Genomic DNA, 19,846 nt, shown 5'->3' on the forward strand with positions numbered 1-19,846 from the left:
CAACATCACCGCCCACTGGGGACAGGCAAAGAGAAACCATGACAAGGCCTAGAGGTATCGTCTCCCGGCCATGAGGATGGCCGTGTTCAAAGTAGAGAGAAAACCCACTCGGCAGGATGAGGAGAAGGGCCCTGTCACGCGCTCCTGAGGGAAGGAAAATGGCGCCGCCCTGCTGGAAACAACATGGCGGCTCCTCAGAAAGTCAGACACAGAATCACCACGTGATGCGGCGGCCTGTCCCCAAGGACGGAAGGCAGGGACTCGAACAGATGTGTGTCCAGCCACGCTCACGCCAGCATGGTTCACAGCAGCCGAGGGGTGGAAGCCAGCCATGCACGAGGCCGACCCCAGATGGAGGCTAAACAAAGTGTGGTCAGTCCATACAGCGGAGTTACTCAGCCTCAAAAAGGAAGGAAATCCTACCCCATGCCACCACGTGGACGGACCCTGAGAATATTACACCGAGCGAGATAAGCCAGACCCAGAAAGATGGAAACTGTAGGATTCTACTTAGATGAGATACTAAGAGTGTTAAATTCACAGAAATATCAAGCAGAATGGCGGCTGCGAGTGGGGGGGGACGGGGAACTGTTTAATGGGTACAGAGTTCTGTGATGGACGGTGACAATGACCGTATGACCCTGTGAACACAACTAATACCCCAGGGCTGTCTACTCAACATGGCACATTTTAGACTCTGTATGTTCAACCTAGTACAATACACATTTTTCTAAATATGTGCTAAAAGGAAAAAAAAGAGCGAGAGAGCACCGAAGAGTCCGGATGGTGCTCACATAGAGAAAACCAGCAAGGCACACAGAGAGGAGTGTGGGGGATGAGGGGCACCCCCCAAGGCTGCCTGCCTGCCTGCCTTGCCAACAGGTAGCTCCCCCAGCCTCCAAAATCGAGACTCAAACCTGAAGATCCTTCTTTTCCTCCCCCCGGCCATCCTCACTTGTGAGCAGGTGGCCCTTCCCATCCCTCCTCCCCTCCCCACCGCGGGACTCCGCAAGCACGCCCACCCACCCAGAACACATCTGCGGGACAGCAGCGTGAACGCTCCGCACAGGGCTCCGCACAGGGCTGTCCTGTCTCAGATGGACGGGACACAGACCTCGTGTATGTTCTCACCAGGTGCAAGAACAACCCACGACTGTCCCCCAGAAACGGTTCTCAGACATGCCCGCATCCAAACTACTGCTTTGCTCCTCCTAATGCCTCAAAACCAAGGCCTCCCTCTGTAATATGATGACTTTGGGTTGGTTTTATTTATTTTTTTTGTTTTTGTGCAATCCTCTAACACTGGCTCTATTTCAATTCATAACCAAACATTGCGTTTTCTCTTCAAACTCTCAAGCAGGGCAGACCAGCGGGTACAGAGGGTACAGCGGGTCAGGGCTCCCATGAGAAAAGGGAAATCACTCAGAAGCCACTCACCCTGTTTTCCCGCACCGTCCTTTTCTCCAGGACACATTCCTCCTCACCCAGCAAACCTCTCAGATCTTTCTTTTCCCTCCCCTCAAAAAGTACTCCTTTCTTAGGATTCCTCCCTGGACACGTAACACTATCCTGTCTGGAAATAAGCAGCTACTATCAGTCCCTGAAGCCAGAGTCTCTTGAGATGGAGCACGGTCGCTCTTGGTGGAGGCTCGGCGGTCCCATCTGCTTGCTCCATGTCCCCTTTGGGGCATCTGCCGGTCCCTTCCTCCTCAACACCTCAGCCCAACTTTATGGACCCGTCAGCGGAGTGGGCATCCAAACCCCTCCCACACTGACTGCCGTCTCCCTGCGAGCTCCTGTGCTCACGGCCCACTGCCAGCCCTCCCTTACCTGCCCTCACACACCGGGGGAAGGGCAACAGGTATCTGCGACATCTACATGTAACAGGCACCAGAACAGACCCGTGAGATGTGTTTCCTTGTTCGTAAGCCAGTCACTGAGGTGAGTAACAGCCCAGCTCTCCTGATCCCCGAAGTCCCCACATGGAACAGGCAGGAGAAAGAAAGGGAAGAAGAAGAAGAAAGTGAGCCCATCTGTGGTCCACCCATCTTGTGGGAGGTCTCCCTGGGACACTCCTGGAGGAGGGGCCGCCCACCTGAGTCGGCATGGGTTCCGAAAACAGCCCATCCTCCACGTCCTCCACGACGTCCTGCTGGTCCTCAGGAGAGGGCAGCTTCCCTACAGGCTCGGACGGGATGGCTTCCTTCCCCATGCTGGCACAGGCCTGGACAGGCTGGGGTCTCTCATGCTCGACGCTGACACATGGAAAGACGCGCTGCTCCTGGCGGACGTTGCTGGGCCTCTCCCCCTTGGCCTCCCTGTCCTTCAGAGCGGGATCCTGCCGGTAACAGGCAGGCAGGACCTTTTCACCTTTCTCCATGGACTTGATCTGGCTGGGCGTCAGCGACTGGAACTCCGCCTCGGGCCCCTCTCCCCGGGACCGCTCCGCGTTGATCTTCCAGAAGGAAGCTTCCTCCTCCTTCCGGGCAGGACCCAGGGCGTCCAGGCTGGAGGACTTGCCGCCCTGGGAGGACCGGAGGGCCTGCGAGCCCTGGGACGCTTTTGACAGCTGTCTTGGCTCGCTGGCCGTGCTGCTGGCCGGCTCTTGGATGGATAAGGAACAGACGCTGAACTCCATCTGACTCTACAGCGGGGACACAGAGGGGAAAACCGCACAAACCTTAAAATCCACGGCAATGGGTGCGTGGCTCCCACATCCGCCCACCCGACCACGGTGACACGGCTTGTCGTCCGCCAGCTGCATCCTTCTGTCCTGAGGGCTGATCTTCAGGACGGCGGTCCGCACACCCACCCCAGCAGAAGCGTGGACACCACGGCCCCGCCACACTCCAGGCCACCGACGGCGCAGACTGACTCACCGAGGACCCTGGCCTCTGCCTGGTGAGCAGAGCACCTGCTCGTCTCCTTGAGAGTGCTTCCAGCACCTTCCAGAGGATGGGCTGTCTGGGGGTGACCGCCCTCCCTGGAAGGTGAGGAAGAAGGTGCACGGCTCAGCGCACCCCGGCCCCACAGTGGGGGTCGGCACCCAGCCCCGGCGCCCGTGGCTCCCCACGTAGGGTGGCGGGCGGCGGACACGGCTGAAAGAAACCAACAGAGCCCAAGCCTGCTTTCTTGGAGGAAACAGCGCGGGGACCCACCCCACCCGCCCCTGCCGGACATGCCGGCTGCCACAGACCACAAGTCTGGGCGGCCCTTGCACTCACGTGTGGAAGCCCTAACGCCCAAAGTGAGATGGAGGAGGAGGTGGGGCCTCTGGGAGGGGATCGGGCCACGACCATGAGGGCACCACGATGGGGTTTACTGTCCTTGTGAGAGGACCAAGAGCAATGGTCTCCTTCCCACCACCCAAGCACACAGTGGGCAGGAGGCTGTCTGCCATCTGGGAACCCAACCTTCCAGCCTGCACGACTGGGGCAAAGCAATGTGTGCTGTTTAACACACACCCCCAGCTCACATCTGTGCTGTCACAGCAGCATGGACGAGCAAGAACGTGGGTCACACGGGGCTCTTGGGAGAGACGCCCCCACTCAGCACTGCTCTGCAGCTACAACCTTGACCTTGGGCCTGAAGCCCGAGGCCGTCACCCGCTGGAGACTGCACAGGGCACACACCATGCCCGAGTATCCCAGAAATGCTTTGCTCCATCCAAGGCTGCTCAGCACTGACCTCCAGCAAAGCCGGCACGATGCCGTGGAGAACCCACCGGGAGGGAGAGGGACGGCTCAGTCACACGCTCAGCCACACGCTCAGCCACACAGGCCGGGGCGCGCATTCTCCCAGGCTCTGCACAGCAAGCAATGAGCTTCTACATTTCTACAAACCACCTTGAACCTTCCTCTCCCTACTTCTCCCTGAGACCCCCTTCTTCTTCTTTTTTATTTTTCTAAGATGCTATCTGACAGAAAGAGAGTGTGTGGAAGCCCTTGCACACAAGCAGAGGGAGGGGCAAAGGGAGAAGCAGGCTGCTCCCTGCTGAGCAATGAGCCCCATGTGGGACTCGATCCCAGGATCCTGAGATCAGGACCTGAGCCTAAGGCAGTTGCCTAACCAACTGAGGCACCCAGGAACCCCTTCTTCTTCTTTTTTAAATAAAAGTAGTGAAACTACAATACAGAGAGCTTGGGAATTAGAAAAGAAGTCGTTCATAAGCTTCCCTTCTTCTGTAACCCCTACCTTTCGTGTTTTTGTGTTGCTTTTTCGTTTCAGGAGGCTGGGATTCTGTTATGCCTGTAATCTGGGGCACTGTGGGCGCGCCTCAGTGGCATAGTCGGTTGAGCATTTGACCCTTGATTTTGGTTCAGGTCATGATCTCGGGGTCACGCCGTTCTAATTAAGGCGCGACCATCTCCATGCATATAGCTCTTCCTGTGCAGAACTCATTTCTTCAGATACCTTTCCAGATGTGAAATATCAAAATCCAGAAGGTTTAAGACCTTTCCTTTTTATGGTTCAAGAGGCACACCAGCTGATCTGTTTTCCAGACCTGCCCCAATTTCTACCACTGCCAGCGATATAGCAAGACTGTATTTTCATTTACTGTCTCATTTAAACATTGTGCTAACTTAATACACAAAGCCTGGTTCTTTACGATTGTAAGGCGTAATCCTTCCCTGGGTTTTTACACAGAGCGTTCGCCCCGACTCTCACCGATGGGCACAGACGTGTTTGTCAGAGAAGGATGAAACCGTTGCTTTTCCAGAGAAGGATGATGTGCGGGGCACAGGCGGCTCGCTGCAGTAAAGAGAACCCCAGGGAGAAGCCATCACAGCCCCAGCTCCGCCGATCACGGCCACCCTGAGTGCAGCTCACGCATCGGGCACTTTCCCTAGCTGCTGGGCTGGGTTTTTTAAAAGATGTTCCCTCTTACAAGTGAGCAAATGGAGATCCGGAGCAATGTGAGCAGACGGTCCTGGGTCACTAGCCCGTGAGATGCAGCTGGATTTCCACCTGGATCCAGCAATCCCAGGCCTGAAGCTGCGCCGGGCATCAGGCCACGCATAACAGCCACTGGCCACCAGGGACGACATCCACATAAACGTCAGGACATCCTGTACAGGGCCGGATTTGGGTAAGTACGCTAATGATCTAATTTGATTTTGAAAGGACTGTTTCTGAATGAGCCACTCAGTACTCTGTATATTTCCAAATGCCACAACAGAATACAGGGAGACTGTGGGCAAAGAGATGACGCTTTCTTTAAATAAGCAAGTTGCTAAAGATACCTCGGAAGTGGAGACCAAGGCTTAGAGCAGAGATGACTTTGATCTGGAAATTGCAATGTAAGGAAGGCGCTTAAAACTGAGCATTTCATCACGCCCCAGGCTTTTTTTAGGATCAGCAATTTCTCCAGTGGGATCTCTGCTCAGAAGCCTCTGGAAGGCTGGGCTGAGCCCTTGTGTACATGGAGGGCAGCCATGGACCGAGCCAGGGACGCTGCAGAGAGGAGGGGTCCCATTGGTCCCCAGACCGCTTTGGGCCACCATTGGTAGAGTCCCTTGGCGGCACTGGCAGGACGCGACAGCCTTGAACAGAACGAAACGATGGAGGCTGTGCCATGTTCCTCAGGCAGTTGGAGGCCATGTGGCCCTCCTCAGGGGACAGTGTCGTCTGATCAGAAGACACGGCTATCCTGACAGTAGTGGCTGCTTGGTTTCAGGGCTTTGGGGTGAAATGGGGAAAATAACTTAGAGATAAAAAAATTTCTAGCATCAGGGTGCCTGGGTGGCTCAGTGGGTTAAAGCCTCTGCCTTCGGCTCAGGTCATGATCTCAGGGTCCTGTGATCGAGCCCTGCATCGGGCTCCCTGCTCTGCAGGGAGCGTGCTTCCTCCTCTCTGCCTGCCTCTGCCTACTTGTGATCTCTGTCAAATAAATAAATTAAATATTTAAAAAAAAAAAAGTTGTAGCATCTTTGATTCAAAGCCTTTTTTCCTGGGTATACATCGTTTTTAATTTTGCGAAGAAAACAGGACTACACTCTCCTAAGAAACAGTCCTGCCTGATCAGCAGCGCTGGAGCCGGGTCTTTACCAGGAAGGCGGTTTGTATTTCAAAGACACACCTGTTGGGAAAGGACAGGGCAGGAAAGAGGAAAGGAGCAAAGGACCTTCCCCGTATCTAGATCTCATCTCACTTGGCTCCAAAACTCCAGGAACTCTATAGAGAACCCGGAGCAGGAACAGGGCCTGGGGGAGAAAAGGCCGCTCCTCCCAGGCCTGCGCCCTGCTCCGGATCGCTCCTCCTGCCCCGGGGGGTTCACTGCTGACCCATCTCCAAGCCAGAGGGAAAAGCGCTTCCAGACTCATCTTCAAAGACATGCTGTTGGGCAGGTCATAGGCAAGGGGCACCTTCCACTTCAGGCCGTTTCAAAGGTGTCACTGCTTTTCCCTTCTGCGACTCACCCCTCCCAGGCTCCTCCCTGCTGGCCACTCCCCTGCTCCCCCAGACCAGGGCCCCAGGGCTGCTCTGGCCTGCCACGCTTCCCCCAGCTGCCAGACAACCAAACGGCAAAACCACCCATCAGCTCCCTAACCCTGAATCTGGGCTTTCTTCTTTTTCAGTAAAGAAAGGGAAATAACCATCCTTGCCTTGCCAGATGGCCAGGAAGATTAACAAGCACCTTAGACATCTTAGACAAGCACCTGGGGTACAGTAAGTGCTCAGTAAACACAAGCTACTTTGCTCTTCTCCTCAGTCCCCATGTGGGGCGTCAACAACATTCCCAGTGGGTCCCCTCCAGGCTCTGGCTCCTCCCATGCCCTCCTGTGCTCACCAGGGGCAGGGGTGTGGTGCCTGCTGTCCAGCGCTGCAGGGAGTCTGGAACAGCAGAGCCGTGGGATGACCCCCTTTTGAGCGCCCAGTGTCAGGCCCTGGAGTCAGGGCTGCAAACTTCCCTGAAAGTATCACGGCCGAGCCACTGCCCTGTTCTGTGGCCTCTCCCAGAGCCTGCGGTTCTGGGACAGTAGGGACTCTGTCCCCCTCGCCTTCCACCATGTCCTTGAAGGTCACACCGTACCACTGGTCCTGAGAGACGGTGTCAGGGGTGCCCTTCTGTCTCTGGAATAGATCAGTGAGAGGGATGGGGACAGCCCGGCCTTGTGAAACCCACAGGTCTAATGGAGGGGTTGGGGGGGGCCGCACTTCTGGTCCCTGTGATGAGCTCCGCAGAGCAGAGAGACAACCAAGTTCCAGATCCCATTTTCTTATTTCTGGAAAAAAGGCTGAAGCGCTCTTGGGAAGGGAGGTGGTGCCAGGTCCAGCCCCTCCGCACTGAGCGACCCCGAGCCGGGGCCCCGGGGAAGGACGCTGTGTGTGAGAAGCATCGAGGGGCCAATGACTCCAGCGCAGCCGCCCCGGAGAGGGACAGGAAGCTGGGCTGGGGGGATCCGACATTGCGGGCTCCCGTGATGCCTGAGATGGGACATGGTGGGGAGGCATGGTGACAGCCCATCCCCTACACCCCCGGCCCTCGCTGAAGCCCCAGGGAGGACGCGCGGGAGGATTTCGTCCCGCCAAGCCGGGACTGGGCGTCAGTCACCCCATGTGGGGACCTGGGTCTCAGCTGGCCACGTCCGTTCTAAAAACAGCAAGACCACAACTAAGCCCAGCATCTATTTTTATACCCCACTCACTGGAGAGGAATGTGTAATATTTCAGTAAAGGGGGAACGCACGCAGCCAAAACTTACTGTTTGGCTTGGCAGCCTCCGGCAGATCTAAATTGTTGAGACAAAGCCTGCAGAATCGTCAGGAAATATAATAGTTTACTGGAGCACATCAGAATAAACCCACAAACCATGTAGCATCTAATCTCCCCACCTCCTCCTCCAAAGAAGGAAAAGAAGGGGAAGATACACAAAACTGGTAGAATCACGAAACCAGCAGAAGTGACAGCCTGACAGGAAAGACGCATGATGCGGCCACCCGGACACTGGGAATGTCAGACCCTCCCGGCGAGCAGGGGCGGCTGGGCCCAGTGGACTCCCAGCCCCAAATCCCAAAGCACAGGCTTGGACTGGGGGCTGAAGAACATTCCCCTCTACTTTTCCCAGGGAGCTAGGGGACCTCCAGACGCATGGACAACTCCCGCTCCGGTCCACGGGGCCCCTATGTCGGGCAGAGTGAGCCTGGGGAAAACCCCACGGAGGCCCAGCAGGTGGTGGGTGCACAGAGGCCCCAGGGGCCGAGGTTGTAAGGTTCAGGGACAGCGTGGCCTCTCCCCTCCAGGGCCTTGTCCTCTCACAAGGACAACAGTAACACCGCGTTGTCACCGAAGAGGCAGCGTGCGAGCTACAACACACGTTATGCACGCGGGCTTGGATGCCTAGTCCACACCCCTCACTTTGTGCCTTGATCTCCTTGTCTGTAGAGGGGGGTTGTGGGGAGGCTCACACGGGGGGAAGGCACCAAAAATGCTCACCACAGATGAGAGTAGGGGAGCCGCTCACCACTACTATGGTGGGGAAATGTGTAAGCACCTGAGTGCCGCGGGTCTGGGGGACAGGTTGGACCTTCAAATAGTTGCAATGGGGGCTGAGCAAAGGCACTGAGGCAGGGGAGCACAGTGCCTGAGGGATGGGGCTGAGGGGTATAGGACATAGCAGGGGCCAGAGGCACAGGGCTGGGGCCGCTGGGCTGAGGGAAGGGACACATCACTCCAGACACGGAGACCCAGGATAAAGGTCAGAGCGCCACAAGGATCAGCTCTGGGTCTCAGGAAGGAGAGCTAGGGACAGTACAGGGGTGGAGGCAAGGAGGAGGGAGAGCTGACTGCTGGGCAGAAATGGGGGGGGGGTGTCTTGGTGAGGAAGGCCTGGAGACAGCAAGCAGCCCAGGAGTTGGGCTGTGATGGGGGCCCAGGGCAGCTCTGTGTAACCGTGCCAGCTCCAACACTTGCTGGCAGCCAGGAGGGACAGCCAAGCTGTAGCTTGGAAGCCAGGGCCTCCCCGACGGCGGAATGCCCTTCCGTCCCGCCCAGGCAGGAGCCTCGGGCAAGCCAGGCAGACCCGAGCTCCACTCTCTCTCCACTGATACAAGCTACCTGCTGTTACTCTCTTCCTTGGCCCCTGCCAGAATCCAACCCACAGCAGGAACGGCCACACTGACCCCCAGGCCTGGAGCAATGCCACGTGTGTGCCAATGCTGGACCCAGGGCACAGCGCACAGGAGCTGTGACACCGCTCTCTGATCTTTCAAACATTCAGCACAAAGGCCCCTAATTGCTGACTCTTCTTCCCAAGGAAGAAGCTGGAAGGGGCTAGAAGGACTCCCTGCTCTGGGAATGGTCTGTATCAGCCCCCAGAGACCTTTTGATATGAAAGGAATCAAGGAGCGGATCCCCACCAGCCAGCTTCCATCCCCAAAAAGGCAGTGTGCACTGGGAGGGGGACCAAGATGGACAAGAAGAAGCCAGGAAACCAGACAGCCCGGGCGGGGGCAGGGAAAGGGGAGGCACAGTTGCGGGTGGGGAGGTGTCCCTAGAGCCCAGTGACCCAGCGAGCGCCAGGGCCTGACCTGCTTCTGCAGACATCTCTACATTCCCCAGCGCAGACCCCCCAGGGAATGTCAAGAATCCTCTCTGCTCCACGCCTCCTCCTCTGGAGCATTCCAAGCACTGAGTTTTTTCCTCTCAAAACATCAGCAGCATGAGAGAGGAATCCGGCGTGGGGCCCCACAGCAACCCCCAACAGCCCACCCGCCAAGCTGATACATGACCCCCACTCCCACCCAGCTAAGCCTCCCTTCCAGGATGGAAGATGGCAGAGAAACAGCGGCACCGGGCAGGTGACCCAGGTGGGGAGGATGGGATGGAAGACGAAGCAGGGTTCGGAGACGGGGGAGAACGGCTGTTACAGAGCCCTCGGGGGCCCTCAGGTTCCCAGCACGGGGCCGGCTCAGGCTCTGCCAGCGGGAGCACCGCTGGCTGGCCTAAAGGAAGGATCCCCAGAGACGTACAATAATCGGCCAATGACCCTCAAATCCCTGGCATTCTAGGTTCTGGCAACAATCATGACCTTGGGTCAGGCATTCCCTGGCCTCAGCTGATCTATCGGGGGCTCAGGAGTCAGAGCAGAGGGAGAGTTGGGCACGCAGCTGGCCCTCACTGAACGTCTGCTGAGCTTGTATCTCCCAACACGTGTGTACATACGTGTCATGGGAACGGGGAAAACGACAGAAGGAATGTGTGTGAAAGCTTTTCTCCTGCGTGAGTTCTGCCACCGAAGGAGGCCAAGCACTCACTGGACAGTGTGTCGAGGGCAGAAGTGTCTACTCACCTCTGAATCTTAAGCAGAACATCTGACAGAGGCTGGATTATAATAAATGTCCACTGAATTTCTGAAAAATCGATGAATGAGGTCACAGAGACTGGCTGGAGCACGGAGGCCGCCAGGGGCTGGAGGAGGCGAGCTATCTGAACGGGAAAGAGCTTCAGTTTTGCGAGAGAAAGAGTTCTGTGGCTAGAGGGTGGGGACAGCTGTCTGACCGTGCGAGTTCACTGAATGCCACAGAACTGTCCACCAAAAATTGCTAAAGTGGTCAATTTCATGTGTAACTTACAACTGAAAACTAAAAAAGGAAAAAAACAGATGAGGGAGCAGCAGTCGAGTGAAAGGACCCAGTGTCACGGCCGCCGGGGGAGAAAACCCTAGCAGGAAAATGCCTACATGTCAACTACACTCAAATTCAATAATTGTTTAAATAAATAAACTGCTACAAATTCTCTGCAATTCACTATGAAGAGGAGTAATCTATTTCCCCCGACCTTGAACCCAAGCTGGACCGTGCTTCGATACAGCCAGGAGAAGCAAGCAGAAGTGACACAGGGCCACCTCCCAGCCCCAGTCTCAAGCAGGCCTGTAGCCTTCTGCCCTCGCCCCCAGGGGACTCTTCCACCATCACATGAAGAAGCCCAGGCTGGCTCTTGGGCCACACGGGGCCCCATCAACACCCAGCACCAACGGCACACAGAAGAGAGCTTATCTCCTGGAGCGGCCACTCCCACGGGACAGCTGTCCAATGCCCGGAGAGCCATCCCAGCCAAAGCCAACGGAAGAGCCGCTGAGACCTGCTAACACCGCCAAGCCCCAGAATCGTGAAGCTGTGGGGTGGTTTGTTGTACATCAACAGATAACAGACGGAGAGAAGAAGGTGTCACATGGGGGCAGGGGGAGCAAGTATCCGCATCTGAGCCCCGAGTCCTGCACCTGGAGATCTAGGCCACCCTGTCATGCCTGAAGCCACCTCCTGTTTGCAGCTCTCCAAAGAGGTTCCCGCCAGTCTGGAGGTCTTACAGCTGGGGAGGTGAGGGGTGGGTCCTTCTAGAACACGACCTTGTCTTGTGAAGACTGAGTAGGGCAGGCCTCTCCGCTCTCTGCAATGCTATTTTGCCTCTACTAGGTTATAGCACTCAGCTGCATAAGTGTGACCTCAAGAGATCCAACTAAAAGATGAGGCCCCCAGTTGGAGACGTAAGCTGGTTCTCTGCTAAGTGGGCAGCACCTATTAACTTCTGGAGGCTCCTCAGTTGACCAGGCTCCTAAGGGACGTGGCTCACGACTGCGGACTCTGAACACGAGCACACATGTGATCCCTGACCCTGTCGGCTGTCCTCGTTCTCGGGACACCTGCGCGCCAGGCTGGCCCCAGGCAGCTGAGCCCCGTCGCGGCACCCAGCCCAGCCACTGCCCATCCTTGTCCCAGAATGTCATCTGCAGCAAGTTAATAATAGATGGCGTGTCCCATCTCGCGAACAGCGGATTCAGGAACATTTCACAAGGTAAATTCTTAATAGAGCAGATATTCTCATGAGGCACAAGATGGATTTAGGGCTTAGGACGTTCTAACTCTTTTGACCTCTCTGCCTTTTCATCACTGTGACGCCGCCAAACGGAGGACCCGGTCCAGGAAAATCTGTGCCGCTTTCTGGGACGCTGCGTCCCAGGCTGTTTGGTCCCAGCCTGCAGGGGGGCCATCTGCCTCTTACCACCAGAGATCACCCGCAGGGTTAGTGCTCCTCGGTTAACCCTGGGGAGCCCATCGAAGGAGACGGAGGTTCCTGCTGACTGTTGGCGTGCAGACGTCCTCTCTACCCACCCACAGCTTCTCTTCCAGGGTGCCCGGGCGGGGTGGGGGGGGGTCCTGTTGGTTGCAGGGGCTCCTGTGTCTCCAGCCTGCTCCTTGATATCCTTCAAGCAGCACCCAGATCCCTCGGGAGACCCCAGCTCCCAGGCACACCACCTTGCTCACCCTGCCCCCTGCACAGACCTAGATAAAAAATGCCACAACGCATGTGTTTGCACTGTTGCTGTACGGTGTTCAGGACCCCACGGGACAGCACGCTGGGGGCCGAGGGACTCTGTGCCCACCAGATGAACATGGGCCCTGCGTAAATGCCACGAATGCTCAAAGCCAGCTCCCGGCTCTCCCATGAGGACCGCATCACACCCTCCCCCATCCCCATCAGGGGTCACCCTTGGCCCCATCAGCAGTCACCCACCAAGTGCTGCCCTCAGCCATCTGAACCTTGTCAAACATTTCGAGACACAGGCCCCCACATGAGGGTCTGCTGGGTGTCTCGCAGACCCCCCTCCCCCAATGCTCTGCCCTCACTCAGACCCACCAACTCCGCAGGCCCCCTGGATGCCCACTTCTGCTGGGACAAGCGATGCAGGCTCAGCGGAAAACCAAGCACAAGACTCGGAGCTTCAAAGCCCTGATCTGACCTCAAGTCGAAGCCCTCTTCCAGGCACACTGCTGTCTTTGTCACCCCTATTCCGGGAAGAGCCCCCTGACACCCAGCACTAAATGTTTGAGAATCATGGCATTTTCCCCTCTTTTTCTTGGGTGACAGACACCTGCCTCTGCGTCCCTTTGCATCTTTGCAACTAGGGAGGCTAGGGGAAATGAATTAAAATCAGTGAAGCTGATACCATTACGCATCTCTGGCAAGAATACTGATCAATAATGACGATGATGACAATAACGATGGTAAAAAAGTGACCAGAAGTGAGAGGTCCTGGCGGGGCCGTGTTTGCTAACACCTGCCTGTGAGTGTGAACCCAGGACCCCTTCAAGTCTGCAGGGTGCCCAGAATGTCTCTCTATCCCCACCCCACCCCAGACTCTGGTGCCTTAGCACAGAACCCCTCCAGGCCACCTCTGCAGACCCACTGTGTGGTCCTTTCCTCCCATCCTCCTGGCCCTTCTGAGCTCACTGTAATCAAAGCAGATGTTTCCCCCACCCCAAAAGCTTCCCACCAAGCTCTGCCTTACTGCTGGTGGGGGCAGAGGTAGGAGCGGAGGAAGCCCCCGACGGAGCTGACCCTACTTTCCCAGGACAGCTGGGGCCCCAGTCAAGGGCACCGCAAGACCCTGGCTGGTGGTACCGACGGCCACTTGAATCCCATCACGACCCCCGCACCGGTCTTCCGGCCATCACAACTCTCTCCTCTCCCGTGCTTCTCCAACGGCAGCCGGCAGCAGGGCCTCTGCCTTCTGAGGCCACCAAGCACTGCAAGAAAAGGAGAGAACCACACAACTCTTTCTTAAAAGGACAAACAAATCTAAATTTAATCCAACTTACCCTCGTTTCCCAGGAGAAGGGGGCAGAGTGCTCATCTTGCCAAGTTATGTCCTGAAATAAAAATTCAAGAATCAATGTGAAACCCAAACCCAAACATACCCCATGCAAACATCCACCCAAGGCCACGGGGGAACCGAACTTGGGATGCATCTCAGCTCCTGGCTCGGGGCAAGAATGACGATTCTCTGCTCCACGGCAAGTGTGCTGTCCTCCTCCGTCTGGCTCCCTTCTCACCTTTCCAGCGGAGGCGCGCTGGCCAAAAGACGCCCAGTCACCGTGTGGGAGGCCCCGCGGGGACTCGATGGTGGGGATGTGAGCAGGAAGGGAAAGGAAAGGGGCTTTACGGGCTTGGGCCTTGGCTCTACCAGCGACGGCACACGAGGCCATGCTGGGAAGAAGACGCAGTCCTCAGAGCCTCAGTTTCCCTAATTTGGAAGAGGAGAATCATGCTTCCCTTGCAGGGTTGTGGAGACGATTCAATGAAGAAACAAACGAACAGAATGTCAGGCAATAATCCTCCAACCAATGCCAAGGCAGCTGAGCCCCCCGCCCCCGCCAGAGATCTGAAAGGCGCGACCAGCAAAGTCCATGAAAAACATGTGCATTTCATGCCAGTGGCCGCTCGGAGTCGGAGCTCTGACGCCGCTCACACCCTCTCCAAGAGAACACGATGGCAAGAGCCCTTCAGAAGGGTAACCCAGAATCCGACCACGGCCCCACTGTGCTCGGCTCACTGGCCTGAACAATGATGGGAAAAGTCGGCTTTTCTCGGCTACCCGCTCCAAGCCCAGCCATCATCCTGTGCCGGGAAACGTCTCTCATCTGTGCTTCGCTTCTCCTGGGGATATTTTCTGAACCCAAAGTTGGGACATACTGGGCGATATGGACTCAACATGGGACAAGGTATTTTCAAGTGAGACGGCCCTTCCACAGAGCCCCCTGGGGAAGCGAGGGCCTCCCCTCAGAGGCAGGAGATCAGGCTGTGCCCTCGCTGTAAGGCACACAGGGTCTGCAGAAAGCCCACTCTTGGAGCCCCTGCCTTTTCCTTTGAACTTGCCTGCCTCGACCCCTCAGCCCCCAGCTGCCAGGAAACACTACAAACGCGAGGGAATGTGGGCCACGGCCCTCCCATTCGGAATTCCAGTTCAACCCGAGTTACTTCTCAGTTTACAAACCCTATCCCTCCAAAAATGGAAGTGGGCTGCCCGGAGGAATGTGAGTGAAGGAGCCCTTGAGACGAGAGGGAGGCCGTCGGCCCAGCCTCAGCTGTAAGGGCTCCTGGGTCCAGTTCAGACCTCAGGTGTGCGCGGGGCACAGCAGCAGAGCAGCGGGCGAAACGACTTCCACGTCTCTCCAACTCTACGAGCTCGGGGCCCTCTAAGCTCCTCTCAGAATCATCAAACAAGGACTTTGTTTCCACATGGGGAAAGTGAAGGAGCCTAACAGCATCTATGCATCATTTATTCTAGATTTGAGTTTGAGGGGGAAAGTAAAGGAAACCAACTGGCAAGTGGGCTCTTTTAAAAAAGATTTTTATTAATTTATTGGAGAGAGAGCACACAGAGGCACACAAGCAGGGGAAGGGGCAAAGGGAGAGGGAGATGCAGAGCAGGGAGCCCTGCTTGGGGCTCGATCCCAGGACCCAGAGATCATGATCTGAGCCGAAGACAGACACTTAATGACTGAGCCACCCAGGCGCCCCTGTGCTCCTTCTATCCAGACACGGAACAGCCCAGTGGCCACCTCTGTGGACAGAGGAGGAGCTAGAGATTAAATGGGCAGGTAGAGGCAGGGGAGGGGGGTGGAGGCAGAGGAGGAGGGGGCAGACCCAGGGACCACGGCACACTGGAGCTGGGTCCCCTTATCATACGGTATAATCCGTCCTTCTATATTAGTTATACAGCTGCAATTGGCAAAACTTAAAACAAGGCTTTCGGTTTGCAAGGAAAATGAGTGCAAGACCAGAGGACCTGAGATGGAGCCTGGAGCTCGGCGAGCACATTGTCACCATGGGGCAGCCCGCAGTGGCTAACATTCTGGGGGGGCACAGACAGAGAGAGGGTCACACCGGGATTTCTCCCCAACTTGGTGTCAATAGTCTTTTGTTTGCTCCAGCAAGAAACTCAGTCAAGGGGCAAATTCCTTAGATTTCTGCAATTCTGAGCTCATAAAAAATAATAAAACACTTAACAAAAATAAACATGCCAAGCAAAAATGTTATTGGAGCGCTGATGTCAGCCGTGGCTGCACGCTCCAGCACTGGGAACAGACTCTCCAGGCAGAAGAAGGCAAAATGGGACCAGACCTGCAAAGTGGCACCGCGTGCACACTACGACGTTCTCTTTCTCCTTCTGCCACGATGATCAGCACACAACCAAAACGTGGCCAGGCACACACTGGTGGACGCCCACATCTGCCTTCTGCAGGGTGGCCAGGAAGGGTCCACCACCTGCCATTGCTGCCCAAGGCCTGAAACTGTCAAGACACCAAAACATCTGCTACTGGGACCCCAGGATGTCAAGGAGCGGGCCTCTCCCTAAGGGACGTCTCTCCCAGAAACAATGCTGCACCTCTCTGGAAATTCTTTCTTCTCTGGAACATGGCACAGGAAGAAGCCCAGAAGTCACCAGACCCCAAAACAGCAGGACAAAGAACAGAGTCCCAGAACACACAACCCCTGGAAATCATCAGAGGCCAACACAGCCCAGGGGAGGCTCTGCTGTTCCCAGGTTCCAAGGACTCCGGGATGGACAGACATCACGTCGTCTTTGCCCCAACACCCCAGACACCCTGAGTCCCTCTTACTGGAAAATGTTCACCAGACACAAATATTCTCCTCCTGGCAGAAAAAGTACTTTAAAAAAAAAAAAAAAAAAAAAAGAACATCTGTTCTCTGCCCCTAGTCCCAGAATGCATATTTGCATAAAATCTCCAGCATTTACTTGACTATTTGGTAAAGAATGTATACCCGAGTGTTCTAAGGTCTCTGGGGGCCTCAGACATTTGTACTTTTGGAGGCTACAGCCAGCAGGGTGCTGGAGCGGGCTCGTACCAATTCGCGGGACCATCAAACGTTCAGGCGTTTTTTGAACCTGCTGTTAAACACAGCCACTGCTAAAAATTAAGTTACATAAGCACAGTTAAAACACACAGTATTCTATGCAGCCTGTTGATTGTATGGGTTTCCGTAAGGGACCTTGGAGACAGCCCTTTTGGTGGATGCTGGGGTCTGACCTCATGGCTATCTCCAATTTAGGCTGCAGACAGGTACGCGGGCTGCCTTTGGAAAGCCCCAGGGCACAGTAGCCAGGGTCCACATTGGCCAAGTCATCATGTCCATCCGTACCAAGCTGCAGAACAAGGAGCCTGTGATTGAGGCCCTACGCAGGGCCAAGTTCAAGTTCCCTGGCCGCCAGAAGATCCACATCTCCAAGAAGTGGGGCTTTACTAAGTTCAATGCGGATGAATTTGAAGACATGGTGGCTAAAAAGCGACTTGTCCCAGCTGTCTATGGAGTAAAATACATCCCTGACTGTGGCCCCTTGGACAAATGGAGGGCTCTGCACTCCTGAGAACCTGGCACTATCCCATCCTGTCATATTCATGCCCACCAATAAATCCAACTTCCTGTCAAAAAAAAAAAAAGAAGGGGCACCTGGGTGGCTCAGTTGTTAAGTGGCTCAGGTCATGGTCCCAGGGTCCAGGGATCAAGCCCTACATTGGGCTCCCTGCTCAGTGGGAAGCCTGCTTCTCTCTCTCCCACTCCCCCTGCTTGTGTTCCCTCTCTCGCTGTGTCTCTCTCTGCCAAATATATCAATAAAACCTTAAAACAACAACAACAACAACAAAAAAAAAACCACACAGTATTAGGGGGCGCCTGGGTGACTCAGTTGGTTAAGACTCCTGGTTTCAGCTCAGGTCATGATCTCTGGGTCAGGAAATCGAGTCCCACATGGGGCTTTGCACTGAGCGTGGAATCTGCCTGAGACTCTCTCTTGCCCTCTCCCTCTCCCCCGCCCAAATAAATTAAATAAAATCTTTAAAACACATACATTGTCTTAAAAACAAAAATAATACACTCCATACCCACAAGGGTGGTGGATGTGGAGAGCGTGGAGCCCTCCTGCGCTGTTGGGGGAAATGTGGGAAACAGTGTGGCAGCTCCTCAGAAAGGAATTAAACACAGAATTGCCATCTGATCGAGAAGTTTCACTAGTGGAGCTGCAGCCACAAGAAGCGAAAGCAGGCAAGTTTCACTAGTGGAGCTGCAGCCACAAGAAGCGAAAGCAGGCACTCGGACAGGCACCTGAACTCCAGCACCTGCCGCAGCATTAGGCATGGTGGCCAGAATGTGAAATGATATCAGTGTCCAATGATGGCTGAAGAAACCAAAGATGGCAAATCCGTACATAGAATCCCACTCAGCCTTCAAAAGAAAGGGAACTCTGACGCCAGCTACAATGGGAATGAACCGTGAGGATATCCTGCTAAATGAATACATGAGCCACTACAGGGCAAATGGCATGTGACTCCACTTCCCTGCGGTGCCCAGACTCAGGCACATGCATGGAGACAGAAAGCAGAACGGAGCTGCCCGGGGAGGGAGAAATGGGAAGTTACTGTTTAATGGATTCAGAGTTTCTCGCCGAGAGGATGGGAAAGTTCTGAAAATGGACAGTGGTAATGGCTGCACAGCAGTGGGAAAGTACTCGATGTCTATTTAAGAAGGCTTACAATGGTTCGTTTTATGTTATATATATTTTCCCACAATAAAGGAATCTGAAAAAGCAACATTCGGCATAAGCCCAAACATACAACATTCTGGAAAAGGCAAAATTATAGAGACTGTACAAAGATCAGTGGTTGCCTGAGTTGAAGAGAAGGCAAAGCCCAGAGGATTTTAGGGCAATGAAAACATTCTGAACCCTACTGAGTCATGGACACTTTTCTCAAAACCCACAGAACGCACAACATCAAGAGTAAACTCCAAGGTCAGCCATGGACACGCCCATGTGTCGATGTCGGGTTCATCCACGGTTAACAAAGGTACCACTCTGGGGGCCAATGCCGGCAGTGGGGGAAGCTGGGCACGTGTGGAGGCTGGGATTTGCCTCGGCTTCTCTGAGAACCTGAAACTGCTCGCCACACACCCTGCTCCTCCGTGGGTCCCCAGGCAATCAGCCGGGCTCTGGGTCAGGGTCCTCGCCCCCACTCCCTGGGATCACACGCTCAGCAGTTACCCACACACCCCGGGCTGTGGCCGGCATCGCACACGCAGACACTCACCACCTTCAACTGAATGTAAAGGCCGCAAATGAATTTTAAAGTGATTTTGGTCATTTTGCTTTTGAAATTACTTAGTTACGGGCACCTTAAGTCATTGTTTACAACTCCTCTGTACCAGTCATGACTCTTCCAAAATCATTCCAAAGTGAGAAACTCCGGACTCCACGTTGACTGCAAAGATGGCAAAATTTTACAGATCCTAACTGTTCCTCTTCATGAACAGGATTCGAGACTACTGAGCCTTTGTGTTTTTATAACTTTCTTTCCACCTTCAAGGCCTGGCCCATGAATTTTATCGCTGTGACTCAAGTGCGGGGCCAAGAGCCCCTGTGGACGGCACTGTCTGTTCTGGCTGCCCCATGGGGGCCCCCGGGGTCTGCCCCAGGAAGAAAGCCAACCCAGATGTACAGGCTTTCTCCCACTGTCCAAAGCCAGGCCTCGAGCAGCCGGCACACAGGAAGCAGCCCCCTTCCTGGAACATTTGAGGGTGCGCACTTCAGAGACCCTGTGGCCGGTGGGCAGTCCAGCCTACACTCTGGGCCCGTCTGCCACCTTGGCCTGAACAAACCGCACCTGCCCAGTGTACGCCCTCTTGGGGCACACCTGTCCCAGCTACTCCCTGATGCCAACCCACCCCCTGTTGCCCTCGGTGAGCACGTGGCCACAGAGCCACACCGGGCTACCTGCGCCTGCTGGGCTGCAGGGCTTGCCCACACCCCCGCCTGCCCTGTCCACCCCGCATGCAGAGGCATCCTCGGTCAATACCGCCAAGTGGGTCCCACTGTCCCCAAACAGGGACTCCTACGAAAGCAAGGCAGGGTTCAGGCAGCTCTCCCGAGAAACCCCAGGTTTTTGGGCCCGGCTCGCTCCCACTCTACTTCGGAGTGGGCAAGATCCCGGCTCTGGGTTTAGTATAACCCACCAATGCGAAGTCACAGTCTCCTATGAAGGCTGCAGGGCTC

At 55.4% G+C, this 19,846-nt stretch overlaps 2 protein-coding genes across 4 annotated transcripts in view; one reads left to right on the forward strand and one right to left on the reverse strand.

Moving 5' to 3' along the window:
• The window catches only part of TRIM67 (tripartite motif containing 67), a 357,821-nt gene that overhangs the window by 44,316 nt on the left and 293,659 nt on the right, over positions 1 to 19,846 (forward strand). The gene's annotated exons all lie outside the window — the stretch shown is intronic.
• The window catches only part of LOC309857901 (uncharacterized protein C1orf198), a 32,378-nt gene that overhangs the window by 4,052 nt on the left and 8,480 nt on the right, over positions 1 to 19,846 (reverse strand). The window contains exons 2-4 of one of the 3 annotated variants that reach the window (XM_082718925.1): positions 13,599 to 13,649; positions 2,096 to 2,644; positions 1,831 to 1,962 (exon numbers count right to left, since the gene is read on the reverse strand). In XM_082718925.1, the coding sequence (XP_082575051.1) occupies positions 1,837 to 1,962; positions 2,096 to 2,644; positions 13,599 to 13,649 (726 nt within the window). In that variant the 3' untranslated portion in view covers positions 1,831 to 1,836. Of the gene's footprint in view, positions 1 to 1,830; positions 1,963 to 2,095; positions 2,645 to 13,598; positions 13,650 to 13,737; positions 13,856 to 19,846 lie in introns of those variants that run through there. The other 2 variants (XM_082718927.1, XM_082718926.1) reach the window with 2 other exon arrangements.

This window comes from Mustela nivalis (genome assembly GCF_964662115.1).
Source record: "Mustela nivalis genome assembly, chromosome: 2".
Classification (NCBI taxonomy): domain Eukaryota; kingdom Metazoa; phylum Chordata; class Mammalia; order Carnivora; family Mustelidae; genus Mustela; species Mustela nivalis.